Genomic DNA, 24,491 nt, shown 5'->3' with positions numbered 1-24,491 from the left:
GAGACTGATGAGGACTTGGGGGACTGACCTGTCCAGGATCCCCAGACTGGGACTAGATGTGGCCAGGAAGTGCTGTAGGAGAGGCAAGAGTCAAGGCATGGCCATCAACCACCACCAGGAAGAGATGGCAGCAGGTGATTGTTGTCAGGGACTCCCGCCTAAGGGGCACTGAGGCCGCAGTATGCCGCCCTGACTTTGAGGCAAGGGAGGTCTCTTGCCTGCCAGGTGCACACATCCAGCATGTGACAGTCAGAGTAGAGCATCTTTTTCCCTCCAGGGGTCACCAGCTGCTTCTGGTGATCCATGTAGGGACAAGTGAGACAGCCAGGCAGGAGGTGGGTGGGATCATAAGGGACTCTGAAGCTCTGGAAAAGAAACTCAGGGACCTAAAGGCCCAAGTGGCCTTTTCCTCTATCTTACCGGTCTAGGGATTTGGGCCAGCCAGGGAAAGGAGGCTTGCTGAGGTGAATGAATGGCTCAGGGTGTGGTGCCAGAAGGAATGCTTTGGGTTCCTCGACCACAGCACCCAGTTTCTTGCCAATGAACTTCTAGCAAGGGACGGGGTGCACCTCACAAGGAGGGGGAAAAGGTCCTTCGGAAATGCTCTAGTGACCTTCATCCAGAAGACTTTAAACTGAGCTGGGGGGAGGGGTGTTCGGGCCCCCCAGAAACTTGTCCTAATTGGACAAGCGAGGTGAGAGGGTCAGGGTTTTGGGACCAGGGTATTAGAGGTACTGTAGGGGCTGGCATGACTCCTACGAAGAGGGTGCCAGTATCAGGGAAGATGGGAGGGAGGAGGAGGCTGGGGATCCAAAAAGAGCTTGAGGCTCTCCTGGTAATAGGAGAGTATGACTTGGTGGGGATCACAGAAACTTGGTAGGATGAAAGACAAGTTTGGAATGTAAACATAGAGGGGTATGTCCTATTTAGAAAGGACAGGAAGGGGAAGAGGGGAGGGGGCATAGCTTTATATGTCAGGGAAGGGATAGGATGCAGTGAGATAGAATGCAGTGCAGATGGGAATCTGGTAGAAGCGGTCTGGGTGAAACTAAGGGGTTTTGACTAGGGGAGGGACCTGACAGTGGAGGTATGTTATTGCCCTCCAGGACAACTTGAGACCCTGGATTATGTCCTGACAGATCTGATTCGAACGATATCTCGGGGGAAGGACACAATAATTCCCCAAGTAATTTGTGTAATTTCAATCTCCCAGATATTAGTTGGGAGACTCACTCATTGGTGACAGCCAGGTTATGTTGTTTCCTAGATGCTACAGAGGGAGAGTTTTTCACACAGAAGATTTGGGAGATGACGAGGAGGGGAAATATCCTTGACTTGGTTTTGACCAACGGAAGAGTTGATAGATGGGGTGCAGATTAGGGAAGCTCTGGATGCAAGTGATCATCCTTTGCTTTGAGATCAGGGGAATAGGGACGAGCAGCAAGTCAAGTACTAGAAACTGGGACTTCTTGAGGGCCAACTTTGGCCAACTGAATGCCAGACTGGGGAAAGTCTCCTGGGAGGGGTTACTGGAAGGCAAGGGAATTCAGGAGGGATGGATGGCACTCAAAAGGCAGGTCTTGGATAGGTTCCAGCTGAATAACAGGAACTTCCTGACTATTAGAGCAATACAGCCATGGAAACAATTGCCTATGGAAGTCATGGGCTCTCCCACCCTGGAGGCATTGAAAATACAGCTGGACAGCCATCTGGAAAGCATCCTTAACTTTTAAGCAGGGGGCTCTGACTGATAGCTTTATTGGTCCCTTCCAACTCTACTATTCTATAATTTTAAGAATTGTGAAAGTGAATAAACTTTCTTTTTTATGAATATTTGTGTCATTCTCTTAAACCACAGTGCTACCTGGAGGTTAAGTAATGGAAAAGATGAAAGGGAAGCATTCTTTGTGCGGTGCTCAAGCTTCAATTCTGAAACAAAATCAGAGTAGATACAGTGGATTAACAGCCTCATGTAGGAAAGCTCCAAATGTAAATTGATGCATGTTGGAGCAAAAATCTCAATTTCACCTACATGCTAATACTGACTCAAACCCAAAGTTTGGTGGATAGATTGAAGGAAATAATAAGCCAACCTGCAACTTTTGTGAAAAGGTAAAGTCCATGTGAAGGATCATTAGGAAAAAAATGCAAATAAAACTTCCTGTATCGTAATGGTGCAACTACACTTTGAAACCTGTGTACAACTCTGGCCATTTCCTCTCAAAACAATGTTGTAGAATTGGAAAACAAGCAGAAAAGGAAAACCAAAATGAACAAATGGCTACAGCAATTTCCCTGACAGGAATGTCTACAGCAGTCAGGACTTTTTAATTTAGTAAAAATTGTAAGTAAGGGAAGGGTACGACTGAGGTGCATAAAATTATGCATAGTAAAAATGGATACCAAACAGTTGATTTCTGAGAATACTAGAACCCAATGGGTCATCTCATGAAGGTGAGTAGTAGCAGAATCAGGACTGATAAAAATATTACTTCACATAGTGCATAGTTACTATGGAATTTACTTCTATGGGATGTAATGATGATCACCTTGTAAAGACACCAAAGGATGTAGTTAAAAAGCAATTAGTCAAATTTGTGGAGGAGAGGGTTATGAGTGACAGCTGAGCCATTTAATATCAGAGGCAGAATGCCTCTCAATACTAGTTGCGGGAGAGCACAGCTAGGAGGTTTCTATTGCACTTGTGTCCTGCTAGTAGACATTCCACAGATATCTGGTTAGCCACTGTGGGAACAGGATACTGAAGCTCCTCTTATGTTCTAACCTAGTGAGGCTACAAATAACCATTTCTCTTGCTGACAGAAAAAAAAATTCCCACCGGACACCCTAAAATCAAACAATCCTCTATTGTTGAATGGTCTTTTCTGAACCCCACCTACTCCTTGTCTACAGAAATAGTCACTTATGATGATTGCAGCATTTTTTAATCTTTTATTTCTTTAAATTTGAGTATCCACTATTTTTTCTCATTGCTAGATCGACACTTTGGAGACATCTTTACATGTAAGTGCACAGATACTGGTGCTACTCGTCTTGTTCCTTTTGGTACTCTGCAATACCAGAAGAAGAAAATTAGGAAAGTTTTTTTCTTTAATTCCTCCACATTTTAGGATGCAGACAACAGTTTTTAAGGGAGTTCAAAAACAGTTTAAAGAAGCAAGGTGCACACACATATTTCCTTCATTCAGTTGTCACCTCTGGTCACTAGAACCCTTTTTAGAGGCAAAAAATGGGCAAGTGCACATACAGCATTATTCTGTTTCACACCAACTTCAAAAACTATTGAACTAAATTCAAATTAGCTTTTTCATGCATTTTTAAAAATTGACTCAATCTGATGCTGAAACTGAATAAACTAAGCATAAGAAGTTTATGAAAGGCAGAGAAACCAACAGATTCATGCACCCCACCCGCAAATGCTCTCATCACTTCATCAGTGGCAATCATGTTCTTTATTCTGATGAGAGCCTCAGCCCTTCTCTATCTAGAGATGGATAGGGTTTTCCAAAATCCCACAATGAGCACCAGAAAGGTTACAAATGCAGCAAATATTCTTATTACTTTCTGAGCCTCAGAAAGGTTCAGGGAAATGTCTGGGAGAAACCTTATCCCTCTCCAGAGGCTGGAGAGCAGGGCTTAATGAGGCTCAGAGAGTTTTGTGATGGCTTACAGCTTTATGAACCGCTTTGAGCCTTAGCCCTTTACATAGCCCAGAACTGTGGAAGAGCTTAGAAGCTTCACCTGCAGAAGTGAGCAAATATTTCGGGTAGCTACCAAACAAAACATGGGGACTCCCTGCTGCCTACTATCTGCATGTTCAAGCCTAGCAGGTCAGGGTAAAGCTTCAGTTAAAACTTTCTCCCTGTCATTCTAGCTTTGTAAGTGGAGGCATTTTATACGGGGGAGTCCTCACCAACTCAGAGTCCTAGCTGCAGTCTCAAATGGGGAAACCCTGCAACAGATGCTTCCAGTGAGGTTGCTACCTATCCATTTTAGCTCTCAACCTTTGAAGTACAGTTACAACACAGAAAGGGAATAGAACAATTGCAGCACAGTGAAGTTCTGTAAAGCTACAGCAGAACAGCCTGCTTTTCCTTACCTTTTGGCTGCTACATGATCATGTAAAGTTGGAATCCTATCTTTCAGACGGAGGTCATGAAATGAGGTTTGTACCTGAGCCTCTGTACATAAGCGAGATGAACGCCATTTCTTTCCTCGAGGTATATCAACATATGAGGTCTGAACCTGGGCCTCAGTAAACACAGGGGGGTTTGATTTCATTTCAGCTTTGGATATTTGATGCAGCATCTTTTCCTCAGTTTTCTTACCATCTGTCTTTTTTGCCTGGCTCTCTACTAGCTTTGGGAATAAATGCAAATCATCCTCAAAGGACAGGCCAAGGTGAGCAGTTTGTATCTGAACTTCTACTTCCCCTCTCGTGCTCCATAGCTCAAGCAATGATTTTTGCATCAGAGCACTACTTTCCTCTGGGAAGACAGAGTTCACTTGTCCATATGGTGATGCGGGTGTGGGTGGTCGCATTGGGCTGACAGTTCCTGATGGAACAGTAGACTCAGTTGTCCATAATGGGGCAGGAGTTTCAGCTGTGCATGATGGTACTGAAACTACAACTCTATCTGCTTGTACAGGAGACACGCCTGCTTGTGATGGGAAGGTAGGCACATCAGTGTGTGATGGAACAGGAGACACACTGGTGCATGATGAGACTGGAGACACATGTGTGGGTGATGGAACGGGAGACACATCCGTGCGTGATGGAACGGGAGACACACGGGTGCGTGATGGAACGGGAGACACACGGGTGCGTGACGGAACGGGAGACATATCCGTGCGTGATGGAACGGGAGACACACGGGTGCGTGATGGAACGGGAGACACATCCGTGCGTGATGGAATGGGAGACACATGGGTGCGTGATGGAACGGGAGACACATCCGTGCGTGATGGAACGGGAGACACATCGGTGCATGATGGAACGGGAGACACATCCGTGCGTGATGGAACGGGACACACATCCGTGACAGTTTGCAAATCGGAGCTAGAAGATTGTTTCTGACCACTGGGTACTTCTTCTAGAGTGCACATATCAAGCTGGGAGGTTTGGACTTTGTTGTCAGTTTGTGATGGGGGAGAAAATTCAGCTGTTATGAATTCAGCTGGTTGCACTGAACATTCAGTCTGTAATGAGGGAGGAATCTCCTCTGTGGTTTGTGGCAAACAGAGCAAGGAAGTTTGCATCTCAGCATCAGCTAGTTCTTTTGTCTTCCACATCTCAGGAGAAGAGGTTTGCATCTGAGTGTCAGTTTGGGCTGGTGGAAGAGAACTTGCCTCTTCAGGCACAGGTAGACGAACTGGGGTTTCCATCTGTGGTGGGAGAAAAGAGTCTTCTGTGGATTCTGCCAAATCCATCCAAGAAGTTTGCATTTGAGCATTATTTAGTTCTTTTGCTTTCCATATGTCAAGGAGGGAGGTTTGCACCTGAGTGTCCATTTGTGGTGAGGAAGTTGACTCTAATTTTGCCTCTTCTGGTTCCAAAAATGGAAACTCTAATTCTGTCTCTTCTGGCTCAGAGAAAGGAGGAGACTCTAATGCTGTCTGCTCTAGTTCCAAGGATGTTTGCACCTGAATGTCAGCGTACAAGGGTGACGCATGCCACGAATTCTCCACAGGTATTTCACTATTTGAGGCTTGTACCTGAGCATCAGTTTGTGACATTAGAGGAGGCTGTTCGTTTAGTAACTCAAGCAAGGATGTTTGAGCCTGAGTATCAGTCTTTCCTTTTTCCCTCCAAATATCTATCAAAGATGTCTGTATTTCCAATTCAGTTTGTAATAGAGGAGAAGGTTTTAAGACTGACTGAACATCAGTCTCAGATGTTTTCTGTTGCATGTTAGCTAGTTCTTTTGCTTTCCATATTTCAAAAAAGGATGTCTGCACCAATTTATCAATTTGTTCCATGGGAAGAGACTTAATTTCTTGCTGGGGCAACTCTGCTATTGAGGTCTGCATTTGAGCATTAGCTTTCTCTTTTGCTTTCCAGATGTCAAACAGTGATGTTTGCGTTTGGCTATCAACTACTAATGGTGGAGGGGACTCTTTTGTTTGGGTTACATTAAAGTCAGAAGTTTGCATTTGTGCATCAGCTAAGTCCCTTGCTTGCCATAGTTCAAGCAATGATGTTTGGGTTTGGGTAATGCCCTGTGTTTGAAGGCAAAGTTCTTTTTCTATTGGCAATTGAAGCCCCACTGTTTGTACTTCTGCTTCAGCTTGCAAACGTGATGCCCGCCACCTATTTCCCAATGGTATTTCAACATGTGATGTCTGAACTGCACTGTCAACTGTTGGAGACCAAAGGGATTCCCTCTGGCATGGAGCCTGAGAGGCTGATGTCTGAACTTCTGGAAGTTCATGATACCACTTACGAATCTGAGCTTCCATTACCTGTGGTGTAATAAGGTACTCTTTTCCTTCTGTTATTGTCTCCTGATTTTCATCTTCAGCTTCAATCAATGACAAAGAAGAGTACTTTTGTAAATCACTGTCTGATTTCTTCTGAGCTTCCATTTGTGACATTGAAGAAAGTTTCTTCATTAGTTCTACATCAGACATTTGCACCTGGGCCTCCCCTTTTGGCAATGAGGAAGAAAGAAGTGCTGCAGATTCATAAACTGAGGTAGTTATCACTTGTGCTGAAGAAGGACGCTTCTTCAGCAGCTCAGCATTTAAAATCTGACATTGGGCCCCCGAGTCTGACCAAGAAGAAGCCTTCCTCTGCAATTCATGGCTTGAAGTTTGCACTTCTGGTTCAGAGACTGACAAGGAAGAAACTTTTTTTAGCAATTCAATACGGGAAGCTGGTTCCATGGTCTCAATCTGTGACAGCAAAGAGAGTTTCTTTAGCAGTTCAATGGTTGATGTTTGAACCTGTGCATTCGCTTGTGGCCATAATGAATGCAACTTACTCCATTCCCTCAACAAAGTGTCAGACGTCTGTATGGCAATTTCAGTCAGTTCAGATGGAAGAAACTTCTCTTTTAATACAAGAGGGAATTCCAACTCTCCTGCCACCTCCCCTTCTTTTTCTAATTCAAGCTTTGATGGTTGTTCCTGAAGGACAGCTTCTGTGATACCTTCTATCACGGAGGCAAATGAGGTCTGTACCTGGGCCTCTGCTTTCAGTCGTGCAGAACGCCAGTCATTTCCAGGTGGTATTTCTACAGGTAAAGTTTGCATCCCAGTATCAACATACATGGGGTATAATGTGCTTGATTCCAACAAAGATGACTGAGAAGGTGAGTTCAAACTTTGGGGTTCAGTTCCAATGGAGGATGTATCATCCTTTGTCGACATATAGTCTGAAAATGAAGTCTGCATTTGGAAGTCTCTTAGTGAAGCATCTGTCATGTCAAGATTTGAGGTCTGCACCTGGGTGTCAGCTAACATTGGCAAAGAAGCAATCTTTTCTAATAATTCTGGATAGAAAGCTTGAGCCTGGGCAAAACCTCCCAAAGATATTATAGACTTCCTTTCTGGTAATGAAATAAATGAAGTTTGCACCTGGGCCTCCTTTTCTTCTGGTAATGAAAGCAGTGATGTTTGCACCTGGGCCTCCTTTTCTCCAGGTAGTGAAAGCAGTGATGTTTGCACCTGGGCCTCCTTTTCTCCAGGTAGTGAAAGCAGTGATGTTTGCACCTGGGCCTCCCTTTCTCTAGGTAATGAAAGCAGTGATGTTTGCACCTGAGCTTCAGCCTCCAATACTCCTGGTAATTCAGTAAATGAGGTTTGCACTTGGGCATCTGTTTCAAATGAGGTTGGACACCTCAGGGAGAGAAATGAAGTTTGTGCCTGGGCCTCAAGTTGTCTTGGTATGCTTGAAAATGAGGTTTGGATCTGAACATCAGCCTCTGAGGATGACTCTATCTCTGCAATGGGTAATGAAACTACTGAGGTTTGCTGCTCAACTTCTTTATGCAACCGTGACCACCGCCACCTATTTCCTTCTGGGATTTCCACATGAGAAGTTTGCACTTCAGCTTCAACATACAAGTCTTCCTCCTGTTGGGGTGGAGGGAGAATGGTCAGTGGGCATGAGGGAAACATGACCATCTATATCATGTTCAGAAGTAGCATTATGACTACTAACCAGGGAGACTCCATGTGGAAATTTAAGTGTATGGAGTAGGGCAAATATATTTAAAATGATTGTAATGCTTTGAAATATTTATGTTTTACTTGGTATTCCTTAATCTATACCTGGCCAGTATTTTCAGAATTTTGGTTCCTTTGTGCCATAAATAATAATAATAATAATAATAATAATAATAATAATAATAATAAATGGGGCTCCATTTCAACATGAATATTATTGAAAAGGATGCAACTTCTAATCAGAAAGGGTGGATTTGACTTCCTTCTATTGACTTGTCCTCAATTTTCAAAGAATCACAGAATCATCAAATCATCAAATTATAGAATTGCAGAGGGGGGCACAGGAGCAGAAGGCTATTGGGTACAACCCGCTGATCAGTGCAGGACACCAATTAAACCATCCCTCTCAGATGGCTGTCCAGTTGAATCTTGAATGTCTCTAGTGTGGGAGAGCCCACAACCTCCCTAGGTAATTGGTGTATCCAAAAGCCACCAGGCATTCCCTGTTTCCCTGGCCACTTGGGCAAAATCCTGCCTGGACTTCCATGGTCCCAGAGCCCTGGACCAGCCACTGAATTCAGCATATGGCAAATCCAAGCTTGAGGAACAAACACATTTTTAAAGGTATAAAATATAGGGGTGGGGAGGTACTAAAACATACAAGCTAAAAGGATAAAATGGGGCAAAATAAGGAAGGGGGAAAGGTGAAGTTGGACAGCAGCAATAATACAGTTTATAGCCAGCCAAGAAACCCCAACTCCCATGGCTTTGTTGGCCCACTGAGACAGAGAAAATAACAAAGCTATTCCTAGCCTCAGATTCACACACACAAACTCTATGTTTTACAGGCATCATTCATGTAACTGGAGCCCTCCACACAGCTAGGGATTAAAAATCCGTTGCTGGAGCTTCCAGTCCAACCTCTGGATAGTCCAACCTCCCAGATAAACATGGGAACTACCTGAATTCAAATGCACAAACACTTGCTGCAGGAATTTTGAACCAATGGACATTCATCACTGCCACCTGATCAGCAAAGGTATAAAAGGAGACCCCACCATGTGGGTCAGCTAACCTTTCACTGTGATCAAACTTATCCTCAAGAATAAAACTCCATTTTGTTCCTTCCTCTTTGTCATGCTTGACTGGGTGGAGCATGCCAAGTCTGGACCCTTTGAGTCCAATTGACAACCACAAAGAGATCAGTTTGATGGCCTCATCTTGGCAGTTGAGGGAGATGATAAAGCCTCTGCCACAGGACTGTCTTGGCTGGCACCAGACTACTTGCCTATGAGTACCCTCCTGTGTGGGGGGAGATGATTGGAACTGCCTCTAAGTCATGATGTCCAGTCATGTGAGAGGATTAAAGGTTCTAGTAATTCAACAACCAGTTGGTGAGCAGTTGCTCCCTTTGGGCCCAATGTGTTTGTGGGAATGGTCAGTGGGACTGGTAAAAAAGGAATTGAAATAATTCCTTTTTTACCAGTCTGGGTTTTAATTGTATTTGCATTATGTTTACTTATTTATGTGAGCCGTCCCGAGGCTATAAGCGATGGGACAGCATACAAAAATTCTAAATAAATAAATAAAACAAATAAATAATCAGTGGTAGCATTGCTGTTGGGGCAGTTAGTGTGACTTTGCCCAGAAGAACCCAGGGGACCAACATAGGACTGAACCTGGTAAGGAGCCAAGGGGTTCCAAAGAATGGGTCAAGGTAAGCCAAAAAGAGGGATGCCTCTGGCTCAAGTGCAAGTGGACTCCCAAGTGTGGGCATCAGGGGTGCCTGAGAGAGCAGTGTGCTCAGAAGGTGTAGCAGTCACCATCCAAGAAATACCTCCTATCCCTTGGGTTCACCAATACCCAATTCCACTGGAAACCCAGCAGGGCTTATAGCCCCCATGCTGGTGGTATTCCATGTTGGATTTCAAGGGTGCTTTCACTCTCTCTCTCTCTCTCTTTTGTGCCATCACAAAAGCAAATATTTTGCTTTTGAATGGGCAGACCTCCAAGCTAGGGATAGGACTCAGAACTAGTGGTGCATTTTGCCCCAGGGTTGTGTGGAAAGCCCCTCCATTTTTGCCCAAGAACTAAGCAAGAGATTTGAAGGACTGGAAAAACCCTGAGCGAATACACATCTTGCAGTATGTCAATGATTTGCTTGTCTCTGCACCAACTGTAGAGGAATGTCAAATTGCAACTTTTAAACCGCTTAAGTATCACTGGATGCAAAGTACCAAAGCAAAAAGCACAGATCTGTCAAGCCTCTGTAATTTATCTAGACTACCAGCTGACAGTGCGGAAGTGAGAAATCCTGCCCAAAAGAAAGGAAGCTATTTGCCCATGCAAGCAGCGGAGGAAAAATTTCCTAATACAGACCCCTGCTGGGACAACAATAGTGCTGCAGATAGGAGTAAAATGATCTTGTTGCAGTAGGGCTGTTGAAGATCCATTTTGTTACCAAGTCTTGGCCAGATATTCAGAAAAAGCTTCAGAAAATAGATGGGTGGAATGAAAAGGCCTTAGAAGAATTATTGAAAGAAGCACAGAAGGTATATGTACAAAGGGAAGAGGAAAGTCAGAAGAGACAGGCAAAGATCATGGTGTCTATGGTAGATGAGGCTGTGAAAGGAATGTGGGCACACCCCCGGTACCCTAAAGAAGGGGGCGGCTGACCCCATATAAGAGAGCATCTTTCTGGGGAACGGCAGGAGCAAAAAAAGTGGCACCCCAGGAGGAGGAAGTGGTTTTCCTGGTAGATACCGGGGCAGCCCGGACCTCGTTAAATTATATCCCCCAAGGAGTACACTTGTTACCTCAGAAACTCGAGGTATCTGGAGTGGAGGGGGAAAGATTTTCAGTACCCATTTTTCAACGCACTACCCTCAAATTGGGGAAGGAATGTATTCACCAGGAGATGTTGCAAAACACCCGGTGAGGTGGTAAGACAGAGGCAATATCCCATATCAATGGAGGGGCATCAAGGCCTAAAACCAGTAGCTGGAAGATGGGTTATTGGAACCCTGCATTCCCCTGGGGCCAGCTGCAGATCCTCCTGGAAGGGAGGGAGTGGCTGGAATTTTGAATGCAGGGATGGAGGAGGGGGGCGAGTGAGAGGCCCAGAGAAGTCTTTAACAACTTCAGAGACCACATAGAGTTGAGAAAAGGGTTGGAACAACTGAAGAAAGATTTAAATGATTTCCCTCTTAAAGGGAATCTTAGGAAGAAAAGTTAAAAAAAAAAGATGAAAATACAGTCTGGTTACAGGATTCATCTGGCCACGCTGTATGTCAGGTCTTAAAACTGACAATAAATCAAACCAAATTTGGACTGAGGAATCTAAGTATGCAGGCAGCTGACTGCCTGCCTCAGTTTCAACCAGTCTGGAGGCCTTAAAATAATGGGATCCCTTCGATAGTTTGCCACCATACCCTAGGAAAGACAAAGGCACCTTGGGAACCACTTCTTCATTCCCCAAACTCCCTAAGGAGCTTCAGAGTTTGAAGGATGGAAATTCCACCTTACAGGAAAAACTTGGCCATGGCTTACAGGGGGAGGTCTTGCTGATTGGTCCTAAAGCATGAGGACAGCAAAATCATATTATGGCCCCTTTTGGGCAGGTACTTTGGCAATGGGAGGATTTAGGTTTGTGGAGTCCCCTCTGACTGCAGCAGAGGTGAAACCTTTTAGGCAGGAACTACAAGCTATTTTTGTTTGTTTGTCTGTTTGTTTGTTTGTTTGCTTGCCTGCTTGTTTGCTTGTATTTTGTTTTCTGGTGAAGAATTGAGTTTGATCCCTCAGGAAGCTAGAGATGTTTGGAATAGAGAAAATCTCAACAGAGCAGGAGGTGCTCTGTGCTGGCTTCTAGAAGGGAGAGTTGGGAATAATTAGAGTATATGATCCAAGGAATCAAAGAAGCAGTACCTCAGTCTCTTAATGTACGTAAGACTTTGTCTTTGGAATAAAAGAAAGATGACACTCCATCTGAGTGGCTGGAGAGACTGAAGCAACAGATGCAAAAAAAAAGGGGGGGGGGGGCAACTGGATCCAGGAATCCAGCCCATCAGATAGATATTGTTTTAATGTTTTAATAAAAATAATAAATAAATATTGCTGAAGTGTCAGTTTGCAGGGAAGGCAAGGGAGGATATTAGGCAGAACAGAAGTTGCAGAAGTTAGATGGAAGAGAGGCAAGGACATTGGAAGATTTGTTGAGAGAGGCACAGAAAGTGTATGCGATAAGAGAGAATGAGAAGAAATTGAGTTCATGACTCAAAGGATGGAATGCAGTGGCAATAGAGGAAATGGGAGTAAGTCAGGTAGAGGATGAGGTAGAGGAAGAGGATTTCAGCCCGCAACTAAGGGGGGGGGTGAATGAATGAGGGATTCAGTGCAGGGTGCTATCAATGTGGAAAGGTTGGGCACTTTAAATGAGAGTGCCTTGAGCTGAGGGGAGAGGAGAGGTTGATTTCTCTCATGAATATGGACAAAGATTAGGAAGGTCAGGGGTCTCCTCATAGGAGGACCCACTGGGAACCTTTGATAAATTTGAAAGTGGAACCATTTGGGAAAGACATGGTATTTATGGTAGGCTCTGGAGCTACCTGCTCCACAATGAATTTGATTCCAGATGAAATGCAATTGGGAAAAGGAGAATTGATGGCTCAAGGAGTGGCAGGTGATCTGGTAAAAGCAAAAATATTTGAACCTGCTCAAGTAAAACATGAGCATGGTGAAAGTGTTGTGTGGTGTGATTTTCTACTGGGGAGGAAATTTGTCACTTGGCAGGGAGAAATCTCCTAGCCAGACTGGAATTTTTGGTAAAAGGTGTTGGAGGGGAGGTAGAGATGAAGCTAATGAGGACCAATTCTGATTTATCTCTAAAACCACAGGCAGCTCATGTTTGTGAGGCCTGGAAGGAAAACTGGAACACTTTGTGGAAAGAAAATGGGAAGGGGGGCATGATGCCCCTCCCTGCAAGAATTTATTACATTGGGCTCGAGTGAGCAGGCCATAACTTAACAGCAAGAAAGGGCAGATGCCACTGTGACAGGTTCTGCCTGGGTTTGTGTTTATGTTTTTGTGTGTGTTTAACAACCATTTGCTACCTCTGAGTTGTATAATTAAAAGAATCAGAATCCTAGTTTTTCCAGAGGATTCTGAAAAGGTGATAAGTTTGTTTCAAAGCCCTAATTGGACTAATGCCTGAAGGGCAGGCTACATTCCAATAAAACAAAACTCCAGGAACTAGGTTTCAGGTTAAATGTTAGAAGATAATCTCTGAGGGTCAGGAACCCCCAGAAAATGGAATGGGTTTCATGGGAGGTGATTGAGGCCCATCAGTGAAGAAGTTTGGACAACAACATGTTGTAGATTATAGGAACAGAGTTGGCTGAAACTGGGGGGGGGGGGTCAGGCTAGATGACCGGGGAGGACCCCTTTCTGACTCACTTTGTTTATATGTTTTATCACTCAACTTGGAATGATGTGCAAATGATGCTGCACATCTTCCAGGTGCCCCATAGAGAAGAGAGCTAAAGGAAAGTTTATGGGGTTATGGTGAATAGGAGCATTTTTTTATTTGCTACTGCAGTATCTACTGAGGAAGGGGAGTCAAAGAGAGGGCTGGCATTAAAGGGATGGCAGAAACAGCCTGTGCAGTCACAGCCCTATTGGTGGACAAAGCCAGGAAGTTGACTATTGGGGAAGTTTTGGTGGTAACAGTGGCACCCCAGTGCAAGCTCTGTTAGCCATCAGGACTGGAAGGTGGCTAACTGACTCCTGACTTATTAAGTATGAGGCTGTATTGATGAATCTACTAGATTTGATTTTGACTACTGGAGGAAGTGTGAATCCTGTAGATTTCTTGATAGGAGGCAGTTACGACTTGGAGTAAGAGCATGATTGTGTGGAATAAATGGATCTGGAAACTAAAGTAAGGGGAAAGGCATCATGGATACAAAGTAATAAAAGGGAACCAGGTGAGGGATAGTGGGAGACTGTCCTCCTCCTGGTCAGCCCAAACTTGTGAGTTATGGGCTCTGAAGTGGGCCCTGAAATTGTAGGAAGGAACTGGGAACTGAGAAGAAGCTAGATTCTGGAAGATGGGTAATGTCTGATGGCTAATAATGGCTATCCAAGGGACTAGCTAGGCTAGTAATCCAGAGACTCCATGAAAGTAGCCTTTGGGGAGCTAAGGCTCTTGTAGATCAATTTCTAAAAACTGATGTGGCATTGGGATGTATTTGGGCTAGCATATGTCTTTGGGAAAATTTGGCAGGAAAGGAGTTTGATCATGAGTAGAGGAAAAGTTTTGGTGCATTAGAAGTTGGTGCAAGTACTGTAAAAATTGGCTCTGCCTAAACAATTGGCAATTATTCATGTAAAGAGAGATCATTCTGGGATTGGTGATCAATACTGAACTTGATCCCCTTGGTTGAAGTTCCTTTTTATAAGTCTTAAGTATGATGAGGCTGAAGTAGCAAGGATGAAGGAACTGGGATGAGTCAGACCCTAAAGCAGCAATTAAAGAAACTAATAATGGAAACTAAACTGCCTTGGACAAAGTGTTTACCTATAGCCCTGCTCCGGATACGAACTGCTCCAAGGAAAGATACAGGGATATCACTCTATGAAATGCTGTTTGAATTGCCTTACTTGGGGCGGGTGGGGGGGTTACCAAGTTTCGAGTCAAAAGATAAATTTCTACAGAACTGTATACTGGGGATATCTTCTTTATCTGGCCTCAGGGAGAAGGGACTACTGGCACAAGCAGCTCCCCTGGACTTCACAGTACATCTGTTCAAAACTGGAGACTGGGTTCTGGTAAAACCCTGGAAGGACTCCAAGCTGCAACCTGAATGGGAAGGCCCACTACTGGTGTTACTGATGACCAAAATGGCTGTCTGGACAAAAGAAAAAGGGTGGACACATTACACAAGGGTGAAAGGACCAGTGCCACCGCTAAAAGAGAGGACAGTGGATCCTGGTGATGGGCCCTTGAAGCTTAAGCTCCGAAAGACCGAGCACGGGAGGGTTGGTTAGGCAACACTGCCTGGCTCTTGGATGTGCTGGTGCTCTTGCTGAGGTGAGAGCTGTTGTTGTGCCCACTGCCCTGATTGTCCTCCTCTACACAATTTCTGTAAAAAAGCGTGATCCTCATGGTGGGGACAATTGTTTGGTGGGGGTTTGTCAAAGTGCGGGGGGGGTCATATTGATGGCTGTAGCTGGACTACTACTACTACTGCCATGTTTCATACCTGTGATAACCCAAATGGTCCAACAGACTGTGGAATCTATCCAGGTAACCACAATGCCAAGGATAAACCAACATGGGGAAAGGATAATGACATTAAAGGTAGTAAAAGGTAGAAAATCCTCCCCAGAGCAGACTATGCTGGAGGAATTTCTGGAGAACAATTTAAGTTAGTAACAGTAAGTGCTAAAAAAAAGAAAAAGGGTGGATTGTGAGAAATGAAATGTTACTAAGTGTTAAGGTGAAAACCAAAGAAAGGGTGAAATACAGGGCTAGGACAGGATCATTTAAGTCCCTTAAGGCCAAAAGGCCTGAGAATAGAATTATGTAAATAGTTGTACTAAGAGTAATAGTGTTTCTTACATCAAAGTCCTGAAAATTGCCAGAAAGGGTAAAATTGGGGGACAGTGGTAAAACTGTCACCTTCAGTGGAAGAGGGCAGGAAACCGATTACCTTTTTATAACTGGCTGTAATGAACCTAGAGGAAGGCCTGTTCTTCCTATCTCATCCTCCCACAAGATCTAAGAAGCAAGTTGGCGTCAAGTAAGAATCTGCAAGGCCACTCTGACCTGTTAAACTTTTAGAAGATATTGTGCATGCTTAATAGGTGCATGAATAGTAACTGACACACCTCTCATAGGTAATGGGCTCATTAGCATGAACATGGGATGTATGTGCGGGAGGGGGAGCATATCAAGGGGTAGTATGATGTAGGTGGACGGAGAAGATTGGAAACTCTTAGTAACCTAGCCAATGGGGGGAAAGAGGAAGGGTCTACGAGCCAGGAAAAGGGAATAAAAAGCAATGTCTTGTGTGTAAACAGCGTGGAACCTGTGTGGTGGGCGCCCGCTCTTGCAAGAACAAATTAAACTGTACTGCTTGGTACTTTGCTTCCATATCATCACTACTGGGATTTACTCCTTACAAAGCTAACCAAACAGCCCTTGAAATTGGGAACAATATCATTAACAGAGGCCCGGTGGCACAACAGGTGGAATGTGCTTGACTTGTTAAGCAAACTGCTACAATCAGATACCAAGAAAACAGATGTGAAAGATATGGAAAGGCTTCCTGGCCCTCCTTGACTGCTTATTAAGATTATGATTGCTTATTAAGTTTATCAGCTCCAAAATTCCCTTGATGCTGTTTTGGATGAAGAGCTTTATAAGCTTCCACAATATAGTGGGTAAAAGAATTTTTCACAGATTTTGGTTTAAAACCAGTACAGTCTTCTAAACAGAAAATGAAGTCTCTGACTGTGGCTTCTCCAGCTCCAAGGCCACATTTAAATGATCATTGGCAAAACTCCCAATTTGCTGATAAGTTATCTACGATCAACTCCCATAGGAAACAAGTGAAAATTCAGAACCAAGAGCCTTTATTGACTGGAAATGAGATAACTGCTTTGGAAAACAAGACATGCAGCTTCTAAAGGTTATTAATCAACCTAAGATGTTCCTCCGAGCCATTGCTTACAGATGCCATTGCAGAAACATCCAGTATTTATCCTATGGAAGATCTCCCTGCGCCTTTTTTGGAAGCTGGGGCCATTTGAGAGATGGAGCAAGTATCAGACACTGAACCAGTACCACTAACCCAGTCCCCTAATAACAATAATCCCAGAGATCTTAGTGAGGAAGTATCAGAAATTACTATTAAGGACCTATTAATGCATATGGTGATTGATGGGAATGGAATTGTGAATGGAGCAATCTCTAATTTTAAAGAGCTGAGTTGGAAGGAACAAATGAAGGTTGTTAGGAGCTTGGATAAGGTTACAACCTAACTTCCTAACAATGCGATAGGAGCCAAAAGTCAAGCGAATGCCATAATGCCAGAATTTATGACCCTACAAACTAAACTGAGGAATTTCCCCTAACCTCTACCACATGAACCATCAGGTTCTAATAAGCCTGCAATACAAGTTGTTGTTCATCAACAACCATCCAACCAGGATATTGGGAAGCTACTGGATTATACCATGGGGATCTGAAGGGATGTGTGATGCACACTCCCATTGAAACAGATGAGGATTTGCTATTGGGGACCTGACTGCAAAATCCCCCTTAAACCCTCAGGTCAAAAGCCCCCTTGCAAATTTTATCTTGGAACATAGCTGGCTGGGGAAAAAGAGACATGACAAAGAATTTTCAAATACCTTAAGGGTTTTGATATCATCTTACTCCAGGAAATATGATCTCAGGGAGCAGCAAATCTGAAGGGATACAACTCCCACCTTTTACCAGCTAAGGGGTGCCCATTGACAGGGTTAGCCACCTTGACCACTTATCTCCTCAAATCGGACCTGATAACCATCCCAAGTCAGCCACTGTATAGTGCAAGTCACCAAGGTTCTTTTAAAATGCCTGGTGATAATGCTTGTAAATGTATATATCCCTCTTCTCACTAATTGCCTGCAACAGGAGCAATATCGCTGTAACCTAACTCAATGTATCAAAGCTCTTGAGAGGAAACACCCTTTGGCAGAAATTCTAAAAGCTGGTGACTTCAAGGCTAGGGTAGAAAACTCAAAGCAGGTATTTTATGAGATTTCCACCTTGTTGCACCTTGTACAGATGGTCTACAGACAGCTAGTTAAATACTACTGGGGTTGCTCCTGCCAGGTTCTGCACCCAATTTAGCATGATCCAGTTAAGCAGTCTTATGGAATACATCAATGCTGGAGAGCTCTCCTTTGGTTCTCCCCAGGAGCCACTGTAATATATTATATGATGATATCTCTGCATTTGAAAACAGAGCTTTATGTGGGGTGCTAGTTATCACCTCTCATTAATATTGAAACTTGATTTCAGGCTGTGATTGTATAGTGGGAAGTAGAAGAAACTAAGTAGGTTGAAGGGCAACTGGAGAAGAAGAAGAAATAAACAGAAGAGGGAAAGTAGAAAAATTGGACTGATATGAAAAGGGTAAATTTAACTTTGGTGTTAGTAAAGTTGTAGAAGAGGTTTCTAACTGTTGTAAGGTTTAAGAGACATAAAGTTATAGAATAGTATGGTAAAGATAAATAATATGAGGTTTATAACATTGTATTTGAATTAGTATAATGATTAAAGCATGAATTATTGCATAAATTCCGAATTGAAGGCTAAGGTTGGATAGCTATAATAGGGAAAAGTCTATCTCAATATATTAATACTAGGTAATGGTAATATAAGAGGTAGAAAAAGCTAAATAGGACAGATGTAAGTTCAGTCAATGGAGATAAAGAACAATACATATCAGAATAATCTTTATAAAGGGGATAGAAGTAAGAAATAGTTTAACTTGGAATTAAATAGTTCCAAGTAGTACTTAAAATAAGATCAATTACAGGGGCTAAGGCAAGAAGAGCAGGTGTTGGTGGTTGGGATGGTCCTAAGTTTCCTCCCATCCCCTCTTAAGGGTGAAAGTGGTGCCTGGGGAAGCTCCCTGGGGGAAGAAGGGAAATAATTTAGATAAGTGTAGGAGGCAGGATAGGGTTTCATGTGGTATCAGTTTTTTTAAAAGAGTAGAATTTTTTAATTTATTTAAATATTTATTTTGTAAGGATGATGAGGGGTGCACATTATACAGGATCACAAAGCTGTCTATGGTTAAAGTCTTAAGACTAAAACAATGAGAGTATTATCTTTGAATGTAAAATGTCTGGAGAATATAATTAAAAGAAAAAGTATTGAAGTAAGGTTAAATAAGAATAGACCTGATATTGTATTTTCGCAAGAAACTCAAAAAAAAGAAGGTGTTAATGAGTTAAGATGTTCATAGGCTAAGATCTATGAAAAAGCATATAGAAGTTCAAAATCCAGAAGAACGGCAATTATTATATGTTATGTTATTCTTATTAATTCTGAAGAAAGTTGAGTTTAAAATTAAGGAAGTGAAGAAAGGCAGTTACTTGAAATTGCAAGGTGAAATGACAGAATATTACATTAGTTAATATTTATGTACCAAATCTTGATCAGATAGAATTTTAAAAGGTAGTTTTGGAAGACTTAGAAGATATTAGGAAAAGATTAGTAATAATGGCAAGAGATTTCAGTATGGCAATGGATGAAAAGAAGAATAGTTTGAATCCTACTAAAAAGGAACCAAAGTACAGTAAAATCTTGGTTTGCAAGCATAATTCATTCCAGAAACATGCTTGTAATCCAAACCACTTGTATAGCAAAGTGAATTTCACCATAAGAAATAATGGAAACTCAGATGATTCATTCCACAACCTCAAAATATTCATATAAAATGATTACAATACTGTTGTTGTTGTTGTTGTTAGTCGCGAAGTCATGTCCGACCCATCGCAACCCCATGGACAACATTCCTCCAGGCCCTCCTGTCCTCTACCATCCCCCGGAGTCCACTCAAGCTCACACCAACTGCTTCAGTGACTCCATCTAGTCACCTCATTCTCTGCCGATCCCTTCTTCTTTTGCCATCTATTGTTCCCAGCGTTAGGCTCTTCTCCAGGGAGTCTTTCCTTCTCTTTAGGTGGCCAAAGTATTTGAGTTTCATCTTCACTATCTGGCCTTCTAAGGAGCAGTCAGGGTTGATCTCCTCTAGGACTGACGTGTTTGATCGCCTTGCGGTCCAGAGGACTTGCAGGAGTCTCCTCCAGCACCCCAATTCAAAGGCCTCAATCCTTCAGCGTTCAGCCTTCCTTATGGTCCAGCTTTCACAGCCATACATTGCAACTGGGAAAACCATAGTCTTGACTGTACGAACTTTTATTGGCAGGGTGATGTCTCTGCTTTTTAGTGTGTTGTCTAGATTTGCCATAGTTTTCCTCCCCAGGAGCAAGCGTCTTTTTAATTTCTTGGTTGCTGTCCCCATCTGTGGTGATCTTGGAGCCCAGGAAAATAAAACTGTCACTACCTCCATTTCTTCCTCATCTGTTTGCCAGGAAGTGAGAGGACCAGATGCCATGATCTTAGTTTTCCTAATGTTGAGTTTCAAGCCAACTTTTGCACTCCCTTCCTTCACCCGCATCAAGATGCTCTTTAGTTCCTCTTCACTTTCTGCCATGAGAGTGGTATCATCTACATATCTGAGGTTGTTGATATTTCTCCCAGAAATCTTAATTCTAACTGGTGATTCATCTAGCCCCGCCTTTCTCATGATGTGCTCTGCATATAAGTTAAATAGGCAGGGCAACAGTATACAGCCTTGCCGAACTCCTTTCTCAATTTTGAACCAATCAGTGGTACCGTGTCCAGTTCTCACTGTTGCTTCTTGACCCGCATATAGGTTTCTCAAGAGACAATTAAGATGGTCTGGTACTCCCATCTCTTTAAGAACTTGCCACAATTTGTTGTGATCCACACAATCAAAGGCTTTAGCATAGTCAATGAAGCAGAAGTAGATGTTTTTCTGCAACTCCCTAGCTTTCTCCATGATCCAGCGTATGTTGGCAATTTGATCTCTAGTTCCTCTCCCACTTTGAAATCCTGCCTGTACTTCTGGTAGTTCTCGGTCCACATACTGCTGGAGCCAAGCTTGTAGGATTTTGAGCATAACTTTGCTAGCATGTGAAATCAGTGCAATGGTGCGGTAGTTTGAACATTCCTTGGCACTGCCCTTCTTTGGGATCGGAATGTAAACTGACCTTTTCCAATCCTGCAGTCACTGTTGAGTTTTCCAAATTTGCTGGCATATTGAGTGTAGAACTTTTACTGCATCGTCTTTTAGGATTTTGAATAGCTCAGCTGGAATATCATTGCCTCCATTAGCTTTCTTGTTGCTCAGACTTCCTAAGGCCCATTTGACTTCACATTCCAGGATGTATGGCTCGAGGTCAGTGACCACCCCATCGTAGTTATCAGGGTTGTTAAGCTCTTTCTTGTATAGTTCTTCTGTGTAATCTTGCCACCTCTTCTTAATTTCTTCTGCCTCTGTTAGGTCCCTGCCATTTTTGTCCTTTATCATGCCCATCTTTGCATGAAACGTTCCCTTCATATCTCCATATCTCTAATTTTCTTTAAGAGATCTTTGATGCATTTGCAACTGAGTGTCCTTTCGGCTTTCACCCAGTCATTTCATTCTTTCTGGCACTACTAGCACTAGCCCTCTGCTCTTCCCCAGTAGCATATTGGACACCTTCCGACCTGAGGGACTTATCTTCCGGCATCATATCTTTTTGCCTTTTGGTACTGTCCATGGGGTTTTCATGGCAAAGATACTGGAGTGGGTTGCCATTTCCTTCTCCAGTGGATCACGTTTTGTCAGAGCTCTCTGCTATGACCTGTCCGTCATGGGTGGCCCTGCATGGCATAGCTCATAGCTTCATTGAGCTACGCAAGCCCCTTCGCCACGACAAGGCAGTGATCCATGAAGAAGTACAATACTGTAATATAATACAAAATAATAAAGAAAATGCAAAAGATAAAGAATAAAACAAATTAACCTGCACTCATCTTTGAAAACCTTCGTAGCTGGTATGATGGAGACAAGAGAGGGGAGGGTTACTGTGTAGGACAACTTTCACTCTCACTAACGGAATCACTGCTATCTCTTGGCTCAGTGGAATCTTTTTCTTTTCGTGCAACTTTAACAAAGAACCTATCCAATGATACTGCTTTTGCCTCCTTTTGAGGATTTCACGGAAATGGGACATTGCATTGTCGTTAAACAGATTCATTGCTTTATTTGGGTGGTGCTTTTCTACAAAATTTTGCACTGTTTCCCACATTTTACACATCTCCCTAATCTCATTTGAAGTGAGGGATTCCCCTGCCTTTTTCTCCTCCTCCTCTGTAGACAAGATCTCCTCCATAACCCCTTGTATCTGCTTTACCTTTCAGTATCTCTTTCTTGGAAAGGGATTGTACTAAATAACCTTGTAGTACAATCAGTGCTTTTTTTTGTCATAGAACGCACCGGAATGGAGTTCCAGCACCTTTTTTCGACAAGTTTTCCAAGTTTTAAAAGTAACTTTTGAAAACTTGATGTTTGGTCCACATGGATTCAAATCGCCCTCTTGAGCGTAGCAGGTTGGCAGCAAAATCATTAAAATGGTGCATGCGGGCTGCTTGTGTGTCGAATTCGATGCATGGTTGTGATGGTGCTGCTCGGCTTGTGGCGCTGCTTGGCTTGTGATTGGTCGTGTGGTCGCGTGCTTACTGCGGGCGGCAACCGTTATGTTTCGTTACACAACTGACCTGTGTGGGTGTGTGTACTGTGATTGACTACGTGTGAAAGGTAAATAATTTCATGAGTTCTGGCACCGTTTTTCTTACAAAAAAAGCATTGAGTACAACACACCATGTACTCCTCAGACACAGGCCTTGGAAGTCCACAGTTAAGAACTGAGATGATTTTTAAACAGATCTTCACAACAAAGCACCAAATATACACCAAATCATTGGAACAGTTATGTAGAACCTGATTTAAGTTCGTCAATGTCAGTGTACAGCACTAAACAACCCAAGACTCTAATAAAAACATCCCCTCTGTTTTCAGAATGAGTGTATGCCTTGCAGTAACCAACAAGCAAATGCTGTCAGCTTAAAGCTGTTTCCAGTGCAATCCTATGCATGTTTAGACAGAAAAACAGTTTTGTAATACCCAGCATACCCTCCCTTCCAAGAGAGAGAGAGAGAACCACCATTGGCTCAGTTGTAATCATGTAACATTTGGTGTCACGTACTACTCGTATTGCAAGACATGCTTGTTAATCAAGTTAAAATTCATTAGAAATGTTTGCTCGTCTTGTGGAACACTCGCAGAACAAGTTACTCACAATTCAAGGTTTTACTGTAGTACATTATTAAATAGAATGATAAATGTTACTGATTTAAAAGATGCATGGAGAAAGTTCATCTGTTCCCTTCTATCCTTTTTCCACGTTGGACTTGTTTGTAATTGTGCCTTTAGAATTTCCCTTTTTACAAATGACCACGTTTTTAAAAAGGACCATGCATGGGCACCCGCTTGTGGCTCTCAAACATCTGACATTTACCATACATGGCTCTTCCACTGAGGAAGTCTGGTCACCCTGGTATAGTAGTTAACTTACAGAGTGAAACTAACATCTACATCTAAATTCTGTAATACTACAGTCACCCTGTTTTGCAGAGTAAACCATTCTTACCAGGATGATGCAGTGGTGCTGGCAGCAGTCCAGAAGCATTAATGGGCTGTACTAGGCCCCAGTGCTGTGCCTGAAGATGGTGGGTGCTGGCATTAGTTTTTCCTATAGAAAACATTGCCTGATGCCCAATTGAATGCTTTTGGGTGCCAGGTGAAGACCTCTGTATTCCTCCAGGATGTTTCGATCAAGTTTGTGATTTTAATATACTGTGAGACATTGTAATATTTTAACCTATTTGTTGCTTTGCTGTTTCAATATAGTGGACTGGATTCAGATTTATTTTTAATAGTAGAGTCATTGCAATCAAGACTAAACCCCACAGACTAGGAAGAAACTGAAGAAGACTGAGAGACTTTTCTTCCTTTCTGCTTTGGCCTGATCACACTGTTAAAGGATCAGTAGTTCTGCACAAGCACTTGTGATCTTAACATGTGACATACATTTAAAGCAATATATGCAATCATAAATTGTAAAAGATAGAGACACTTGATCCTGCCTTTGCTTCAGTGTAGCATATTTACAATTTAATAAGAAATTATTGTTGTTTACATTTTATCTGTTATAAATTATGATGATGATTGCCATCAATGTACCAAGCACTTTATAGAGAAGAAAAAGGAGGAGGAGGAGGAGGAGTTATCCCTGCCCCAAAGAGTTATCCTGGGACTCAGTGAAGGGCAGTTAGAAAAGCATTTAATTAATTGCTTACAATGGAAACTTTCATTCTGAAGGAGAGAAATCTCCATTCTATAGGGACTTCTTGGTACCTGTTCTTATGCTCTGGAACTCCTTGCTGAAGGTGGTTAGGTTGAAAGGACTCATTGTTGTCCTTCAACCAATAGGCAAATGCATTTTTATTCAGTTAGGCTTTGAGTATATAAGTTGGTATATTGCTGAAAGATTTTTAAATTAGTTGGTGCTGCTTATTTCTGTCATTACTAAATTTTAATAGTACTTTATTT

At 42.8% G+C, this 24,491-nt stretch overlaps 1 protein-coding gene across 8 annotated transcripts in view; it reads right to left on the bottom strand.

Annotated features, from left to right (window-relative positions):
• The window catches only part of LOC123031867 (protein P200-like), a 77,632-nt gene that overhangs the window by 42,750 nt on the left and 10,391 nt on the right, over positions 1–24,491 (bottom strand). For 6 of the 8 annotated variants that reach the window (XR_006416403.1, XR_006416405.1, XR_006416402.1 and 3 more), the window contains exon 5: positions 4,121–8,097. Coding sequence is in view for 4 of the 8 variants with exons in the window: in XM_044447278.1 (XP_044303213.1) it covers positions 4,121–8,097 (3,977 nt within the window). In the remaining 4 variants the exon portion in view is untranslated. Of the gene's footprint in view, positions 1–1,000; positions 1,930–2,923; positions 3,072–4,120; positions 8,098–24,491 lie in introns of those variants that run through there. The other 2 variants (XM_044447279.1, XM_044447276.1) reach the window with 2 other exon arrangements.

This window comes from Varanus komodoensis, unplaced genomic scaffold (assembly GCF_004798865.1).
Source record: "Varanus komodoensis strain SLA01 unplaced genomic scaffold, ASM479886v1 scaffold51, whole genome shotgun sequence".
In the NCBI taxonomy this organism is placed as follows: Eukaryota; Metazoa; Chordata; class Lepidosauria; order Squamata; family Varanidae; genus Varanus; species Varanus komodoensis.
The sequence above is the reverse complement of the archived record's forward strand: the minus strand, read 5'-3'. Positions and strand labels throughout refer to the sequence as shown.